This window comes from Stomoxys calcitrans, chromosome 1, assembly GCF_963082655.1.
Source record: "Stomoxys calcitrans chromosome 1, idStoCalc2.1, whole genome shotgun sequence".
In the NCBI taxonomy this organism is placed as follows: domain Eukaryota; kingdom Metazoa; phylum Arthropoda; class Insecta; order Diptera; family Muscidae; genus Stomoxys; species Stomoxys calcitrans.
Window position 1 is genome coordinate 268,050,382 of NC_081552.1, and position 18,342 is coordinate 268,068,723.

The window sequence follows — 18,342 nt, forward strand, 5'->3', positions numbered from 1 at the left end:
AAACGGAGAAGAAAATTCTTAGCTATGCCCCCTTGCGTCTGAAGCAAAAACTACCCAATTTGGTCAAGCTATATATGCAAGATGTACACGATGAGTTTGATCGCCTGATGAAGATCTATAGCATGAAAAAAATTCTCGTCAAACCGGAAATGGAGCATGAAGATCCGGCAGACTTCCATTTGCCCAAGGCCGACTTTCGTTTCTCTTTGCCGGGGAAGACACAAAACTATCAGAAATACGTGACAAATCGGCGCAGAATTGGGCAGAGACTTTTGATTTTACAGGCACCGGTGAGATATGTCCTCAATTCTACCGAATTGGAATTCCCTGAGCTGTTGATAATCTTTGAGCCTCTGCAGATTACTGTGGGCCAGGCTGCCGCAGTGCAACTTGGCTTGGGTCAACGTGAGTGTATTTCGCATAAAGCTCTGCTTAAGTACTGCCGCACTTCCTTGGACAATTACAGCACTTTTTTGCGTTGGACTTGGTATCCCAAGATTATCAACATCATTCGCAGAATGCACAAGAAGCGAGCAGTTCCATCTAGACTATGGCCCCTGACGTTCCTATGTGTCGAAGGCCTCATCAATCGCCAGTTAAACAATTTGAAGCAACGAACCCTTAGTGAGTTGCTGAGGATTTGCTCGGATGGGCAGAAAATACCGATGCTACGCCTCAACCTCATTTGCTATGACGAGGGAGACGGCATCGATATAAGTCCTAGTTTCGAGGAAATTCAAGACACCTATGTGACCATAGTCAGAGAGATAGCAGAGGTGGGCAATCGCATGGAACCCATACAACCCCAAATAGATCCCTCCACTGTCAATCAAGCCGCTGAATATCTGCGAATAAATCTCAATGAGAATTTCCTCAACGAGTTCATAGAAGACCTAAAGGAAGTTATATATCGAACCTATCAGCCCATACAGGCCTACTTGGAAGCGTATCAGCGCAAATACTATGGTCTTTTTAGTCAGGAAGTAAGTGAGGATTTGGATCGTTTCCTTGCTGAGCCCAAAGCCTTCGAAGACTATTTCAAGAAAATCGACTCCTACTTCGAATACATCAACATGCTGCGCAGTGAGCCCAAACAGGACTTCTTTCTTTTGGCCATAGTGAACAATGAACAGTGTATAAAGCGGCTACGCCAAGTGGCAGATGGTCATATAGCCCGCATAACTGCCGAGATTACCAAGGAGCACATTAAAAACGAGCTATCCATATGTGCCGAGTTCGAAAGCATCAAGGAACGGGCTTTGGAAGTACCCAAAACCACCGAAGAACTTTTGACCAGCTCCGAATACATGATACACGTGAAGAAGGAGAAACTTTTCGAGATGCGCGATCGCATACAATACACCCTCCAAGTGGGCACCAATTTGGTGGAATTGTGCGAGATGTCCTCCTACCATTTTGACCTTACCATCACCACCATCAATTGGTTGAATGGCATCAACGAGATCTGCGATTATAACGCATCACAGCAGGAGAACTACAAAGCCCTGTTTGAGGAACATCTGCAGGAGGTCGTTAAGAAACTGAACGATGACATCGAGGAAATGATTCCCAAAATGGCTGTCATCAACGATATGAGTGATCCGCAAAAATTCAAATCGTACTACATAATGTTGCAGAATTTCATTGATCAATTGAAGACATTCGATGACTACGTGGCTTGGATCAATAAGGAGGAGAAGCTGTTTAAAATACCGCAAACCCAGTATCCGACCATGGATGTTTTGAAAACGTTCGTTTATCCCTTTGCAACACTTATGAAGTGAGTATTTTGTTACCTATGTTTATGTATTAGCATACAACTTTAGTGTGGAGCATGTACTTTTCTTTTTGTTTTGTTGCCTATTTCACACCCTAATGGTGTCAATTTTTGTTGACCACCAAGAACATTTATTACATTCTTAGTAGCCACTTTGTCGAACCACCCATAAAGTAAGTGAACGTTTATTCTATAGTTTATTGGAGTCTGCGGTGAAAATAGTCTATTTTATTTTTTGATACCTAAGAAGAGTGTAGACGAACTCTCTTCCATACTTCAAAATCGATCCCCGAGATTGTTGGGCCGATTTAGGCCAATTTTTGGTTATACCCTTGTAGTAATGTAAAACATTTGGGCTTATGTGTTACAGTACGAATCTGACAAATCTGAATCGTACACGAAGTCGTCCCCTTGGAAGATGGCCCCACTCCCCTTCCAATTAAAGTTTGGCGAAAGCCAAAAATAAACTTTCTAACATTTTGACTCTAAAGATAGACGTTTTATGCTGTGGTCCGAAAAAATTGATATAAAGAAGAAGCCCACGAAATGAAGTCTGGAAATCGGTTTATAAGACAGCTGTAAGGTGGATTTGGATCATATTTCGACTGAACACTACTGGGGCACCGTAGCTTAGGGGTAAGCATGTCCGTCTTTGACGCTAAATACCTAGTGTCAAATCCCGGCCAGAACATCAGAAAAAAATTCCAGCGGTGGTTTTTTCGTTGCGACATATCGGTCGGACTCTGCAATAAGATGAGTTCCCTTATCTTTGAGTTTAGACTTTTATCGGACAGCATTCATTGATTTGAGGGAAATATCCTCTCTGTTCCTTTATGTCATTTCATGGGAAATTTTGCAATTTTAACTACCGCGTATACTTCAATTTATTTTTATTTTAAATCTTGTTGAGTACTTTCGCGAAATATGTCACACAATTGGTTCACTAGTTAAATTAAAGCACCGTGACGAATCTAGAAATGTGTGAAAAGTGATACTAAAGATTGCCCATATTCAAAGCCTATGTCCTCTCTGATCCATAGTTGAAAAGCTATGGGTTTATTAACACCCTCTCTCTTGTGCTTTGGTCCACAAAACACACAAACAGTATCATACAGAAACCATTTATTCAAAAACTTTAAAACACCACTTCCTTTTTAAAAAAGTTCGTCAATTCCAGGCCGAATCTTATATACCCTCCACCATGGATCGCATTTGTCGAGTTCTTTTACCGGCATATCTTCTAAGAAAAAAAGGAGCTATTAGAGCGATATCAAGATATCGTCCGGTTCTGACCACAATTAAATTATATGCTGGAGACCTGTGTAAAATGTCAGCCAATTCGAATAAGAATTGCACCCTTTGGGGGCTCAAGAAGTAAAATAGAGAGATCGATTTATATGGGTGCTGTATCAGGCTATAGACCGATTCAGACCACAATAAACACGAATGTTGATGGTCATGAGAGAATCCGTCGTACAAAATTTCAGGCAAATCGGATAATAATTGCGACCTCTAGAGGCTCAAGCAGTCAAGATCCCAGATCAATTTATATGGCAGCTATATCAGGTTATGAACCGATTTGAACCTTATTTGGTACAGTTGTTGAAAGTCATAGCGAAACATGTCGTGCAAAATTTCATTCCGATCGGATAAGAGTTACACCCTCTAGGTTGAAAGTCATAGCGAAACACGTCGTGCAAAATTTCATTCCGATCGGATAAGAATTGCGCCCTCTAGAGGCTCAAGAAGTCAGGACCCAAGATCGGTTCATATGGGAGCTATATCAGGTACTGGATTGGTGGATTTGGACCTAGTTAAGCACAGTTGTTGGAAGTCATAGCGAAACATGTCGTGCAAAATATCATTCCGATCGGATAAAAATTGCGCCCTCTAGAGGCTCAAGAAGTCAAGACCCAAGATCGGTTTATATGGCAGCTTTATCAGGTTATGGACCGATATGGCCCATTTACAATCCCAACAGACCTGCACTAATAAGAATTATTTGTGCAAAGCGGGTAGCTTTACTCCTACGAAAGTTAGCGTGCTTTCGACCGACAGACGGACGGACATGGCTAGGTCTACCTAAAATGACATGACTATCAAGAACATATATACTTATGGGGTCTCAGACGAGTATTTCGAGTAGTTACAAACAGAATGACGAAATTAGTATACCCCCATCCTATGGTGGAGGATATGAAAATTCTTAGCGGTGGTTTTCCCCTCCTAATGCTGGCAACATTTGTGAGGTACTCTGCCATGTAAAACTTCTCTCCAAAGAGGTGTCGCACTGCGGTACGCCGTTCGGACTCGGCTATAAAAGGGAGGCCACTTATCGTTGAGCTTATACTTGAATCGGACAGCACTCATTGATATGTGAGAAGTTTCCCCCGTTCCTTATTTTAATGAGAAACCTGGACCCCCTTCCTAGTTTACTCCATGAGGGGGTCCATGATTCTGTTTCCACACAAAACGGACCTCAGATTCGAGTTCTGGGGTCAAACCACGTCTGCATACTAAATCTCGAAATTGTACAAAAGTGATATTCAAAACAAATTTAGTTCGTCACTACATGATAGGAATAACCATTAGTCAAATATTGATAAATTTTCAAAAAAATGTAATTTTTTTTAAGAAAGTGGTATTTAAAAGAAATTTCTTAAAATTAAATTTTCGTAGAAATGTTTCCACACAGTTTTAAATATTTCGTTGTTTTTTTTTCAAGATTATGCATCAATTGGCTACGCTACTACAATGTTTGGATGGATGGCCCCTTCGAATACTTAGAACCGAAATTTGTGGAATTTACAACGGACAACTACCTGAAAGAGTTTCAAAAAAACCAAAAGTATTATAGGCAAAAAATAAAACAGGATCTCATAGACAATCCCGTGTGCAAGTTCAAGGTAGGTGGGGCAATTCACGTGAGATGAGATACACAAATTTGTCACATTTATTGACAGGGCCAAACGGAAGATCCTGACCCCAACAATCACCCTGTACCACTGAGGTTGTGCAACAAGATGATTCAATCGATCAAGGATTTCACCACGGGCGTCTTCATTGTCAACAATATGTGTAATCCGGCATTAAGGAAACGCCATTGGAAGGAGATGTCCGAAATTGCCGAATTCGACATTACCCCAGATGCGGGTACAACGTTGAGGAAAATTCTTAACTATAATTTGGACTCGAAACTGGATCAATTCGAAATCATCAGTGTAAGTGCCAACAAGGAGCTGCAACTGTGGAATAGTTTACAGGCCATGATACATGAGTGGGACCAGAGAGTGTTTCCCATTGGGCCGTACAAGGAGACCGATGTACAAATTCTCTCCAACATGGATGATATTCAAGCTCTCTTGGATGATCATATACTGAAAACCCTGTCGATGCGTGGATCGGCTTTCATGAAACCCTGTGAGACCGAAGTGCTGGCCTGGTACGAGAAAATCAAGCGGGTTAATGAGACCCTGGATCAATGGGGCAAAGTACAGTCGAACTTTTTGTATCTTCTGCCCATATTCTCATCCAAGGACATTGTAAGTCAGATGCCCGAGGAGGGACGCCTATTTACAATCGTGGAGCAAACATTTACTCGCAACATGACCATGATCCTGAGGCAACCTTTGGTAATGGAAACAGCTCCTGCGCCCGGCTTGCTTGAGTCCTTGGTCAAGGCGGTCGAGCTATTGGATGACATTACCAATGGTGTCAATAACTATTTGGAAAAGAAGCGTTTGTATTTTCCACGTTTCTTCTTTCTCTCTAATGACGAAATGCTGGAAATCCTTTCGGAGACGAAAGATCCTTTGAGGGTCCTACCGCATTTGAGCAAATGTTTCGAAGGCATCAACAGTTTGGAATTCGATAGGCATAAGAGTGTGCTCTCCATGATCAGTTCAGAGATGGAAGTGGTCAAGTTTGTTGATAACGTTTCCACTGCAGCGGCGGGAGGAAGTGTTGAGAAATGGTTGTTGGGAGTGGAGGCGGAAATGCTGAAAGCTGTCCGCAAACAGATGGAATTATCCTACGAGCACTATCCCACCCTGGAGAGATTTGAGTGGGTCCTGCACTGGCCTCAAATGGTTATCTTGTGCATATCCCAGGTCTATTGGGCCAGTAATGTCCATGCAAATCTACGAAAGTCTCTGAGTGAGCCCCAAGCTCTGGGGAACTTTTTTGACGAGCTCAATACTGATTTGCGACAAATAGTTGATCTCGTCCGTTCGCCCGTCATTAGCAATCTTAATCGCATATCCATAAAATCCCTCATTGTCATTGATGTCCATGCCAAGGATGTGGTGGAGGAACTGATTCGTCTGAAGATTAGCAGCGAGTACGATTTTCAATGGATGTCCCAACTCCGCTACTATTGGGAGGATGATAACAGCTGGGTGAGGATCATCAATGCCACCATACCCTTCGCCAATGAATACTTGGGAAATTCCGATCGCTTGGTGATCACCCCACTAACAGATCGTTGTTATAGGACCCTGGTGGGGGCCTATCAGCTGCACTTGAATGGTGCCCCCGAGGGACCAGCAGGAACGGGAAAAACGGAAACCACCAAGGACTTGGCAAAAGCTTTGGCGGTTCAATGCAAGGTTTTCAATTGCTCCGATGGCCTGGACTACAAAGCCATGGGGAAATTCTTCAAAGGTTTGGCCTCCTGTGGAGCCTGGGCTTGTTTTGATGAATTCAATCGCATCGAATTGGAAGTGTTGTCTGTGGTGGCTCAACAGATCCTTTTGATCATTCAGGCCGTTCGGACCAAAGCTACCAAGTTTGTCTTCGAAAACACTGAACTTACTTTGAACCCGGCCTGCTATGTCTGTATCACCATGAATCCGGGCTATGCTGGACGATCAGAGTTGCCCGACAATCTAAAGGTTCTATTCCGCTCCGTGGCCATGATGGTGCCCGACTATGCCATGATCGGTGAAATTTCTCTATACTCCTATGGCTTTATAGATGCTCGCAAACTGGCCGTCAAAATAGTGACCACCTATCGTTTGTGCTCGGAACAGTTGTCCATGCAGAATCACTACGACTACGGAATGAGGGCCGTCAAAACTGTGCTCTCGGCCTGTGGCAACATTAAAAAGCAGTTTCCCAACGAGGTGGAGGACATTTTATTGTTGCGCTCCCTCATCGATGTGAATTTACCCAAGTTCATGTCTTTTGACATTCCACTCTTTGAGGGCATTATATCGGACATTTTTCCAGGCATACAATTGCCCTCCATTGACTACAGTCTGTTGGAAGCCGAATTCAAGAGCTTCTGCAACGAAATGGATTTGGAACCCGCAACGACTTTTTTGACTAAGGTCATACAAACCTTTGAGATGATCATTGTACGTCATGGCTTTATGCTGGTTGGGGAACCGCTGTCAGGCAAAAGTAAAACGCTCGAGATTTTAGCCAAGATCCTTTCGTCCCTAAAGCTTAAGGCTCCAGACAAGAGTCCCTACTATCAGCATGTGCAAATGGGCATTATGAATCCCAAGTCAATAACAATGAATCAGTTGTACGGCTCCTTCGATCCGGTCTCCTATGAGTGGACAGATGGCTTAGTGGCCCGAGTATTTCGAGAATTTGCTATGTCTCCCACGCCGGACCGGAAATGGGTGAGTAGATGGCTGGATGGACCTTTTCATTGAAAATTTGTTCATTTTGCCATGTTCTCAACAAATGCAGGTTGTATTTGATGGTCCCGTTGATGCAGTATGGATTGAAAATATGAATACAGTCTTGGACGACAATAAGAAGCTGTGCTTAACTTCGGGCGAAGTAATCACCATGACCAAGGAAATGTCAATGATTTTTGAAGTTATGGACCTATCCCAGGCATCTCCGGCAACTGTCTCGCGTTGTGGCATGATTTATATGGAACCCACATCACTCGGTTGGCAAGCTTTCGCCAAGTCTTGGCTGAAGCGTTCGGATAAACGTTGGGCTGAAGAGGAAAATTTTGCCTATGTTTTAGCATTGTTTTCATGGTTATTCGAGCCGGTAAGTAATCAAACGGATAAGCATATCCTACTTAGCATAAATCGTTAGTTTCCGGGTTAGGTTAGAATGGTAGACTCACTCCAACTACGAGCATTTCAGTCCTTTGTGATACCATAGAAGCGAGCCACGACCCCCGCACTGCTAATCCCAACACTTTTCCGATCGACCTTGTTCCTGGGTAATTATGGCAAAACTCAACAAGTTTAATAGACTGACAAAAATGTTTCGTAATTTTAATGATTTAAGCCAAAGATGATCAATTTTTCAACTTTTTAAGAAAACATTCCCTTTGGTGAAAAATATTTTAATTAATGTTAAGGACGGGCTCGCTCCGCTGCGCCTTCATTAGCTCTCTAATATCTTTTAAGGGTGGGGACACTTCGCCCTGAATGCGGATATCGAATTCGTGTCATTGTAGCCTATGACGCTGAACGCATAAAGCCATGACGTACAATCTTGGCGAGAACATCGAACAAAGCGGTGTTTATCTCCTCTTAATGTTGGCGACATTTGCGAGGTACATGCATGGTCATTTAAAAAATTTTCCCCAAAGAGGTGTCGCACTGCGGGACGCCGTTTGGGACTCGGCTATAAAAAAGCTCCCTTATCATTGAGTTTTAACTTGAATCGGAAAGCTTTCATTGATGTGTGAGAATTTGCCCCTTCTCGATTCCTGGTGGTAATGTTCTTCCTTAGGGTAATGTTCTCATTAGAGAAGGAATTGCACCTTAGACATTTCGACTCAAATATGGATATCAAATTCGTGCTGCACTTCCAAATCCCTTTAATTTGAGCCCCATATTGCCATGGCCGATAAATATGAACCCTTTGGAGGATGTTTTGGGGCTGGGGCGGCCACCGGCACTTTGCACTGAAAATAGATATCAAATTCGTTCTTTATTCCCAACGGAAATGAAGTTCAGTTTAGGGGGGGCTTTAGGGCGTACCGTTCTTTTGGGCTCGCTGGGTACTTGGAACCAAATTTTAATACCACATTCGTTTACTGGTATCCTTTCATTTGATACCCTTTCTGTGCCCATCGGACCACTTTGAGTTATGGGTGGCGTTTTTGGAGTAAATGGGAGGGTCCGTCTCCACCCGTTATCTACAAATTAATTGGACAGTCATCTGTGAAGTAAAATAAGAATCAATCAGCGATCAAAATTTGACACGTGGTGGTCATGTGCAATAGCAAATAAGGAAATTTTTAAGGTTTGGCTATTTGGCTCGTTTTCATTACTAAAATCTTACGAATAAGGAAAAAAAAATCTAGGACGATCTGGCCATGTCGGTCCGTCTGTCTGTTGAAATCACGCTACAGTCTTTAAAAATAGAGATATTGAGCTGAAATTTTGCACAGATTCTTTTTTTGTCCATAAGCAAGTTAAGTTCGAAGATGAGCAATATCGGACTATATCTATTGTCCGATGTCGCCTAAATTTGGGACATTTATTGTCCGATGTCGCCTAAATTTGGGACAGTGAGTTGTGTTGAGCCCTTCGACATTCTTCTTTACTTTGGATCAGATCGGTCCAGATTTGGATATAGCTGTCATATAGAACGATATCTCGATTTAAAGTCTTGGCCCCATAAAAGGCGCATTTATAATCCGATTTTTCTGAAATTTGACACAGTGACTTATGTAAGGCTTTTCGACATCCATGTCGTATATGGTTCAGATCGGTTTATTTTTCGATATAGCTACTAAAAAGACCAATATTTTGTTTTACATAATTGAACAATGATTTGTACTTATAAGTATTTGGTCCAAATCGGAATATATTTCGATATATGTAGCTGCTATGGGGCATGAGGTATGGATTTTTCACCGGATTTTGACGAAAGGTGATTTACATATATACCCGAGGTGGTGGGTATCCAAAGTTTTGCCCGGCCGAACTTAACGCCTTATTACTTGTTTTTTTATACCCTCCACCATAGGATGGGGGGTATACTAATTTCGTCATTCTGTTTGTAACTACTCGAAATATTCGTCTGAGACCCCATAAAGTATATAAATTCTTGATCGTCGCGGCATTTTATGTCGATCTAGCCATTTCCGTCCGTCTGTATAGCTGCCATATAAACCGATATTGGGTCTTGACTTCTTGAGCCTCTAAAGGGTGTAATTCTTATCCGATTAGAATAATATTTTGCACGACGTGTTTTGTTATGATATCCAATAACTGTGCCAAGTATTGTTTAAATCGGTTCATAACCTGATATAGCTGTCATATAAACCGATCTCGGGTCTTGACTTCTTGAGCCTCTAAAAGGCGTAATTCTTATCCGATTTGAATGAATTTTTGCACGAAGTTTTTTGTTATGATATCCAACAACTGTACTGAGTATGGTTCAAATCGGTTCATAACCTGATATAGCTGTCATATAAACAGATCTGGGAACTTGACTTCTTGAGCTTCTAGAGGGCGCAATTCCTATCCGATTTAGCTGAAATATTGCATGACGTGTTTTGTTATGACTTCCAACAACAGTATTAAGAATGGTTCAACTCGGTTCATAACCTGCTATAGCTGCCATAAAAACCGATTTGGGATCTTGACTTCTTGAGCCTCTAGAGGTCGCAATTATTATCCGATTTGCCTGAAATTTTGTACGACAGATCCTCTCATGACCATCAACATACGTGTTTATTATGGTCTGAATCGGTCTATAGCCCGATACAGCTACCATATAAATTGGTCTCTCTATTTTACTTCTTAAGCCCCTAAAGGGCGCAATTCTTATTCGAATTGGCTGACATTTTGCACAGGCCTCCAACATATAATTTAATTGTGGTCCAAGCCGGACCATATCTTGATATCGCTCTAATAGCAGAGCAAATCTTTTCTTATATCCTTTTTTGCCTAAGAAGAGATGCCGGGAAAAGAACTCGACAAATGCGATCCATGGTGGAGGGTATATAAAATTCGGCCCGGCCAACCTTAGCACGCTTTTACTTGTTTTTTTTTTTTTTTAATTTTCGCAGAGGCGTGTCTCTTAATTTGTTGTGTGTTGGTGAATCGCAAAGCAAACAAAAATTGGTAGGGGATGGCCTAATCAGAAGGCTCGCGAATAGGGCTTAGGCTCGCTCCAATCTATACATTTCATAAAGATGTCATTTTTGATTGAATTGACATTAAAAAATGACGATTGATTTTCACTTCTTTTAAGTCTTTCGAGGCCGTCATTTGTCGAGAATGTTTTGGGTAGACATGTTTGCCCATATTATAAAATATTTCGTATATCAAAAATATATATGCGTGTATTTCTAAGAACAAAATGTCCAAGCTTAAATCATAATATTAAATGTTGGCCGGATTATTTAGGTAAAACACAAAATGATCCCAAAATTTACACATTTTTGGAAAGCAAAATTCAAATCGAGATTATCGTAAAACCAAAACCAATAAAGATAGCAACCTAGTTTTTCAGTGTTTTGTGAGCAAGTATCTCCTCAAACAAATAAGTATGAATTTTATCCACATTTCTTAACAAAAATACCCAAAATGCCCATGCTAGGGAAGCCCGACCAATGGGCCCCCGGGCCTTGTAGGGCCCTGAAATTTTGCACATAGTTTGGATAACACCTCAGTTATAACCATATTTAACTTCTTGAAGATATCGTTATCCGTTCAAAAATTGCAAACTTATTTCCACCAATTTTTCCCACCCAAAGAGAGTTTAAGTGCTGTAATTTTAATCCCACTTTTTTGTATGTCATCTTTCTGTGCAGCATACTACAGAAGTTAGTCAAATCTAATTTTTCCAGAGAACAGCATAGAATCAATGCAACATTTATATCGACCTTTCTCAGAGACCGCACTATACGAGTTGTTGCAGAAGGATTTTCATCAGATGAGTATACATTGACCACAGGTGTGGCACAAGGCTCGCTCCTTTCCCCTTCCCTTTTTATTGTTTTCATTGACGATCTATTGGGTCAGACTTCGAATCCAGTCTACTCATTTGCTGATGACAGTAGTCTGTGTCATTCATATCCATTCGACCATAAGCCCAGTCCTCAAGAAATTATGAACAGGGGGCGCATTATGGAAGAGACGCTCTCCCAGGATTTGTTGGCAAGGCATATACCCTTGTTCATGTTCTTGGCATGAAGATACAATGTGATGTCCGCTGGTCAAAACCGGTATTCGAAGTGTCCAAAGAAGCATTCAAGTGTTTGGGCTTTGTTAAGTGGTGCAAGAAATATTTAACCTCTTCTGTTCTTTTCAATATCTATACTACCTTCATCAGGCCGAGGATGGAATATAACTCTCATATATGGGCAGAGGGCTCCAAAATCATCCTTGGAGCTACTTGACCGAGTTCAACGGAGAGCGATGGTGTTGATTGGGGACACTAGGGTATCCAACTCTATTGCTTCTTTTGGACATCGTCGGAATGTGGGTAGCGTTGTATTGCTCTATCGTTATTTTCATGGCGCATGTCCCAGGGATATTCGTCATCTTATGGATCGTTAGGATGTTCACCAGGAATACAAGACTTGACAGGAACTTACACCCGTTTGTAATCGATTGGCCAGTCGACGGAACCATGCATTACCGAGATAATTCATTTTTCGCCCGAACCATTCGTATGTGGAACCGACTTGCGGCTTATGTCTTTCCCACCGATATTGACGTTCAGAAATTTAAGACTAATATCAATAAACACTACTCCCTCTTTCCCCCCTCCAACACTTAACTTCCCTAATTGCCAACGCAATACACTGCATATATAGGGGACATCCCCTGCGTGTATTTCTAAGAACAAAATGTCCAAGCTTAAATCATAATATTAAATGTTGGCCGGATTATTTAGGTAAAACACAAAATGATCCCAAAATTTACACATTTTTGGAAAGCAAAATTCAAATCGAGATTATCGTAAAACCAAAACCAATAAAGATAGCAACCTAGTTTTTCAGTGTTTTGTGAGCAAGTATCTCCTCAAACAAATAAGTATGAATTTTATCCACATTTCTTAACAAAAATACCCAAAATGCCCATGCTAGGGAAGCCCGACCAATGGGCCCCCGGGCCTTGTAGGGCCCTGAAATTTTGCACATAGTTTGGATAACACCTCAGTTATAACCATATTTAACTTCTTGAAGATATCGTTATCCGTTCAAAAATTGCAAACTTATTTCCACCAATTTTTCCCACCCAAAGAGAGTTTAAGTGCTGTAATTTTAATCCCACTTTTTTGTATGTCATCTTTCTGTGCAGCATACTACAGAAGTTAGTCAAATCTAATTTTTCCAGAGAACAGCATAGAATCAATGCAACATTTATATCGACCTTTCTCAGAGACCGCACTATACGAGTTGTTGCAGAAGGATTTTCATCAGATGAGTATACATTGACCACAGGTGTGGCACAAGGCTCGCTCCTTTCCCCTTCCCTTTTTATTGTTTTCATTGACGATCTATTGGGTCAGACTTCGAATCCAGTCTACTCATTTGCTGATGACAGTAGTCTGTGTCATTCATATCCATTCGACCATAAGCCCAGTCCTCAAGAAATTATGAACAGGGGGCGCATTATGGAAGAGACGCTCTCCCAGGATTTGTTGGCAAGGCATATACCCTTGTTCATGTTCTTGGCATGAAGATACAATGTGATGTCCGCTGGTCAAAACCGGTATTCGAAGTGTCCAAAGAAGCATTCAAGTGTTTGGGCTTTGTTAAGTGGTGCAAGAAATATTTAACCTCTTCTGTTCTTTTCAATATCTATACTACCTTCATCAGGCCGAGGATGGAATATAACTCTCATATATGGGCAGAGGGCTCCAAAATCATCCTTGGAGCTACTTGACCGAGTTCAACGGAGAGCGATGGTGTTGATTGGGGACACTAGGGTATCCAACTCTATTGCTTCTTTTGGACATCGTCGGAATGTGGGTAGCGTTGTATTGCTCTATCGTTATTTTCATGGCGCATGTCCCAGGGATATTCGTCATCTTATGGATCGTTAGGATGTTCACCAGGAATACAAGACTTGACAGGAACTTACACCCGTTTGTAATCGATTGGCCAGTCGACGGAACCATGCATTACCGAGATAATTCATTTTTCGCCCGAACCATTCGTATGTGGAACCGACTTGCGGCTTATGTCTTTCCCACCGATATTGACGTTCAGAAATTTAAGACTAATATCAATAAACACTACTCCCTCTTTCCCCCCTCCAACACTTAACTTCCCTAATTGCCAACGCAATACACTGCATATATAGGGGACATCCCCTGCGTGTTGGTTACGTGAAAAAAAACATGTCTTCTCTCAATGGTGGCACCTTTGTTCTTCTTTTCCACATAGTGCTTGGACTTCATACGGAAACATTGCAAACAGTATTTGCATCCAGGAGAATATAATCGCCTCCAAACTACATTCGACATTTTCGACATGTGCCTAAGTGAAGCCATAGAGGAAAATCCCGATGATTATCAAAAATATTTGCCCATGTATTTTCAAGCTGCCATCACATTTGGCCTGGTTTGGGGAGTCGCAGGTATTATTGATTCCAGTTCTCGTGAGAAATTTGATAAATTTTATAGAGAAGTAAGTATGTCTCACACACCCCCCTTAAAGATTTTCTTTAATCATTGCTTTTATCACCCATTCGCATGGTTAGCTGTGGACCTCAGAGGAGAGTATACCGGAAACCATTGGGAAAATAGACATATCAATGCCTGCAGAAGGATTACTGGTAGACTATTTCTACATCTTCAAACAGAGGGGATCGTGGCGTTCATGGCAAGATGTTGCCAAACGTCTCGACGTCGAGGAGACTTCCCTGGGGGTTCAAGTGCCCACCATCGATACTGTGCGCTACATGCATTTGCTAAAATTGCACATTGATGTAAGTTCGCTCTTTGGCTAAACTAATAAGAAAGAAATTATCCCAAACTGTTGTTCGACAGCACAAGAAGCGAATTTTATTGGTGGGGCCAACGGGGACGGGTAAAAGTATTTACATCCAAAACTATCTCATGAACAAACTTGACAATGAAACTTGCGAATCGGCTTTTGTTACATTCACCGTCATGATCTCAGCAAATCAAACCCAGGAACTCTTGATATCGAAGGTAAGCAGATAGTAGTTATTTGCATAAAATTAAAGATGGTTTGTTTTGTTGTGCACATTCACACAAATCGAGGAATAAAAACCAAGAGACAGAGATAAAGTGAACCAGTTGACCACTTTATGAAGTGAAGAACTCGGTTTTTTTTAATTCCCTTTGCGGCACTTTATTACATTCTAATCCTATGTTTCTACGATTACTGTGCTGTCTGTTTTGTTAACTTGTAAACAGAATTACTTCAATTTTGCTGCTTTGTCTCCATGACAATCAACGAGTCATCGATATACAGCGATATAAGGAATAAGATCCAGCCAGCCAGCCAGTGTTGTTAAACGACAACACTCACTGCAGTGAACCACGGCTGCCCGTGAAAAGCTCGCCTAACGCTGAGCTTTGGATATTCACCCCATGGGGTTATTGTGCATCCCAAGAGTGACAGGACAAGGAGGAGAGCCATTTGCCGTATTCGTGGTCTCCGAGCCGATGAACAGCCATCACAATTTACCATGGGTGAAGTTAGGAATGTCATCCGTGGCGCCAAATCATCTAAGGCGTTGGGCCCCGACGGAATCTCTACATTGATGTTGAAGAATCTGGATTCATCTGGAGTTGAGTACCTTACTATTGTCCTCAACCTGTCTTTGAACACTCTTATAGTTCCCGATGCCTGGAAAAAGGGCAGAGTTATCACGCTACTGAAACCTGGAAAGGACCCGAGTTTGGGGGAGTCGTATAGACCGATCTCCCTTCTCTCACCTGTGGCAAAGATGCTTGAGGCATTACTCCTCCCGAGCCTCATAGGAGAATTTCCATTCGCCGAGCATCAACATGGATTTCGATGACTGCATATCATTACAATAGCTGTGCATGCCATCACCACACACATTTGCCGTGGCTTCAATCAGCCCAGGCCATGTGGTAGGACGGTCCTCGTGGCACTGGACCTATCGAAGGCATTCGACACGGTCAGTCATGCCAAATTATTTAAGGACATCGCCAACACGTCCCTCCAGCCAGGCTTGAAATGCTGGGTCGCAAATTATCTGTGTGGTCGCCAGTCATTTGTGGAATTTTGGGATAAGAAGTCGAAGCAACGCAGAGTGAAACAGGGATTCCCCAAGGTGGGGTGATATCTCTGGCACTGTTTAACCTCTACCTATCCTCCATTCCACCCCCTCCAAATGGCATGGAGATCGTATCATGTGCGGACGATTGTACGATCATGGCATCAGGCCCCCCACCCATTGATGACATCTGCGATAGGTTGAACGTCTACCTCAACGAACTTGCCTCATATTTCGCTGCAAGAAATCTGTAGATAACTATCACCAAATCTTCAGCCACATTGTTCATTACAAATAAGGCGTGAGGTGAATACTGAGCTCACTGTGATGGTCGATGGAGAAATGATTCCGATCATCAAGTGTCCCAAAATACTTGGCGTCACATTTGACAGCTCTTACACATTCTCCCCACATGCCACAGCAATTTGCGATAAAGTCAAAAGTAGAAACAAGGTCCTCAAGTCACTTGCTGGCAGCACTTGTGGTGCAGACAAAGATACCTTGTTGACCACATACAAAGCAATTGGCCGGTTTGTGGTAAGTTATGACACGCAGCTTCTTCATCCACTCTGACAGCATGACCTAGCCAACGCAGCCGTTGTATTTTGGTGCTTGTAACTATGCTATCGCCGTCATACAGTTCGCAGTTCATACGTCGCCTATATTCTCCATTAACGCAAACTGGTCCATATATCTTACGAAGAATCTTTCTCTCTAATACTCCAAGCACTGCCTCATCTGTTTTTACAAGTACTCATGCTTCAGAACCATAAAACAGAACGGGTAGTATCAGTGTCTAGTATAGTGTAATCTTCGTCTGTCGAGAGGTGGCCTTGTTTCTAAACTGCTTACTTAGTCCAAAGTAGCATCTGTTTGGCAGTATTATTCTTCGCTTTATCTCAAAACTAATGTCATCCGTTTCGGTTGCGGCGGTGCCGAGGTAGATAAAGTTACTGACTCAAAATTGTGGTTCCCAACTTTCTCCATTTTCTTTATCTGCGCGCTTGTATAGGGTGTTTTGGGAGTTGAAACCATCCATTTTGTCTTATTTCCATTTACTGCCAGACCCATTTTCACTGACTCTTTTTCGATTCTTTCAAAGGCAGCAGCTACTACTTTCGGTGACCGACCTATGATGTCGATGTCGTCGGCATAGGCGAGTAGCATGTGTTCTCTTGTGATTAGTGTGCCACATCTATTCACATCTGCATCTCGTATAATCTTCTTCAGCAGGATATTAAAGAGATCACACGATAGGCTGTCTCCTTGATTGAAATCTCGTTTGGTACTATATGGTTCGGAGATATTCTTTCCTATTCTTACTGAGGAACGCGTATCAGCAAGTGTAATCCTGCAGAGTGAATAAAGCTACATAGCTACTATTTATTGATGTAGGAAAAGTTAAGACATCTTAAATCTTAAAGCCGACTCACTTAAAAAATTTTTGACATTGTGATATGACAGATCCTCTAGTGTTTATACAATCTACGACCCCTTGTAGATGATCCAAGCGCCCTTCTGCCTTATTTATACAAGTCAATCGAAATTGCCAAAGGACCTACAATTACATTTTTCATTCTGAGCCCTATAAGCCTTAATTTTTTAGATTAGCTGAAAATTAGTATACAAAGTACGCTAATGTCCTCCACCAGATAATGTCCGGATAAGTCCATAACTAGATATAGCCCCCCGGCCGACACGGAATAGCTATGAGCACCACACAGGCTGGAACTTTGAGCTTCTACTTGTGTGGTGTCCATGTTTGGTTACCACGGGAAGCTTAGCTGAAAGCTACCGGGCGCGTCCACAGGTTGCAGATGGTGGAAAGCTCCGTTTTTATGCGGAGTAGTTGCAAATGCGGCCGCCGGCAGTCGGCGATTTTCGAGAGCAGTCAGGTGGCACTGGCTCTTAATTAAATGCTGAGTGCCAATGATACCTGGGATGACAAGTCGAGTTAATGGCGTCTTCAAATAACCAATGACCAGATCTTAAAGCAAGCGGCTCGCCACAACGAGGGCGATTCCACAAAACCCATGCGGTTGGGGTGCTGTGCCAGTAACCTGCCCCCGGAAAACTATGAGAACTACAATGAGAAACGAAGGAATAGTAAAAACGGTCCCGCCCAACGTTGACGACCCATGCAAATGAACAAACGACCATGATATGCGGATCTTCACCTGGAATGTCCGCATTCTTTAGAGAGAGAGGCTATAGAAAGGAGGTTCCTTATCATTGAGCTTAAAATTGAATCGAACAGCACCCATTGATTTGCGGTAAGCTTGTTGATGCCCTATGTCTAAATGTTTACCAGTTCAGTACTTTTTCCCAGGGTAGTAGAAAGCTGCAATTGCTGAAATTCGGCAAAATCCAATAAAAATACGCAAAAATGCATATAGG

The 18,342-nt window shown here is 42.2% G+C and overlaps 1 protein-coding gene across 1 annotated transcript in view; it reads left to right on the forward strand.

The window, feature by feature from the left end:
* The window catches only part of LOC106090183 (dynein axonemal heavy chain 12), a 37,369-nt gene that overhangs the window by 2,796 nt on the left and 16,231 nt on the right, over positions 1-18,342 (forward strand). Inside the window, exons 2-8 of the mRNA XM_013256294.2 lie at positions 12-1,780; positions 4,503-4,683; positions 4,741-7,407; positions 7,478-7,792; positions 14,115-14,357; positions 14,431-14,658; positions 14,720-14,884. Of these exons, the coding sequence (XP_013111748.2) occupies positions 12-1,780; positions 4,503-4,683; positions 4,741-7,407; positions 7,478-7,792; positions 14,115-14,357; positions 14,431-14,658; positions 14,720-14,884 (5,568 nt within the window). The remainder of the gene's footprint in view (positions 1-11; positions 1,781-4,502; positions 4,684-4,740; positions 7,408-7,477; positions 7,793-14,114; positions 14,358-14,430; positions 14,659-14,719; positions 14,885-18,342) is intronic.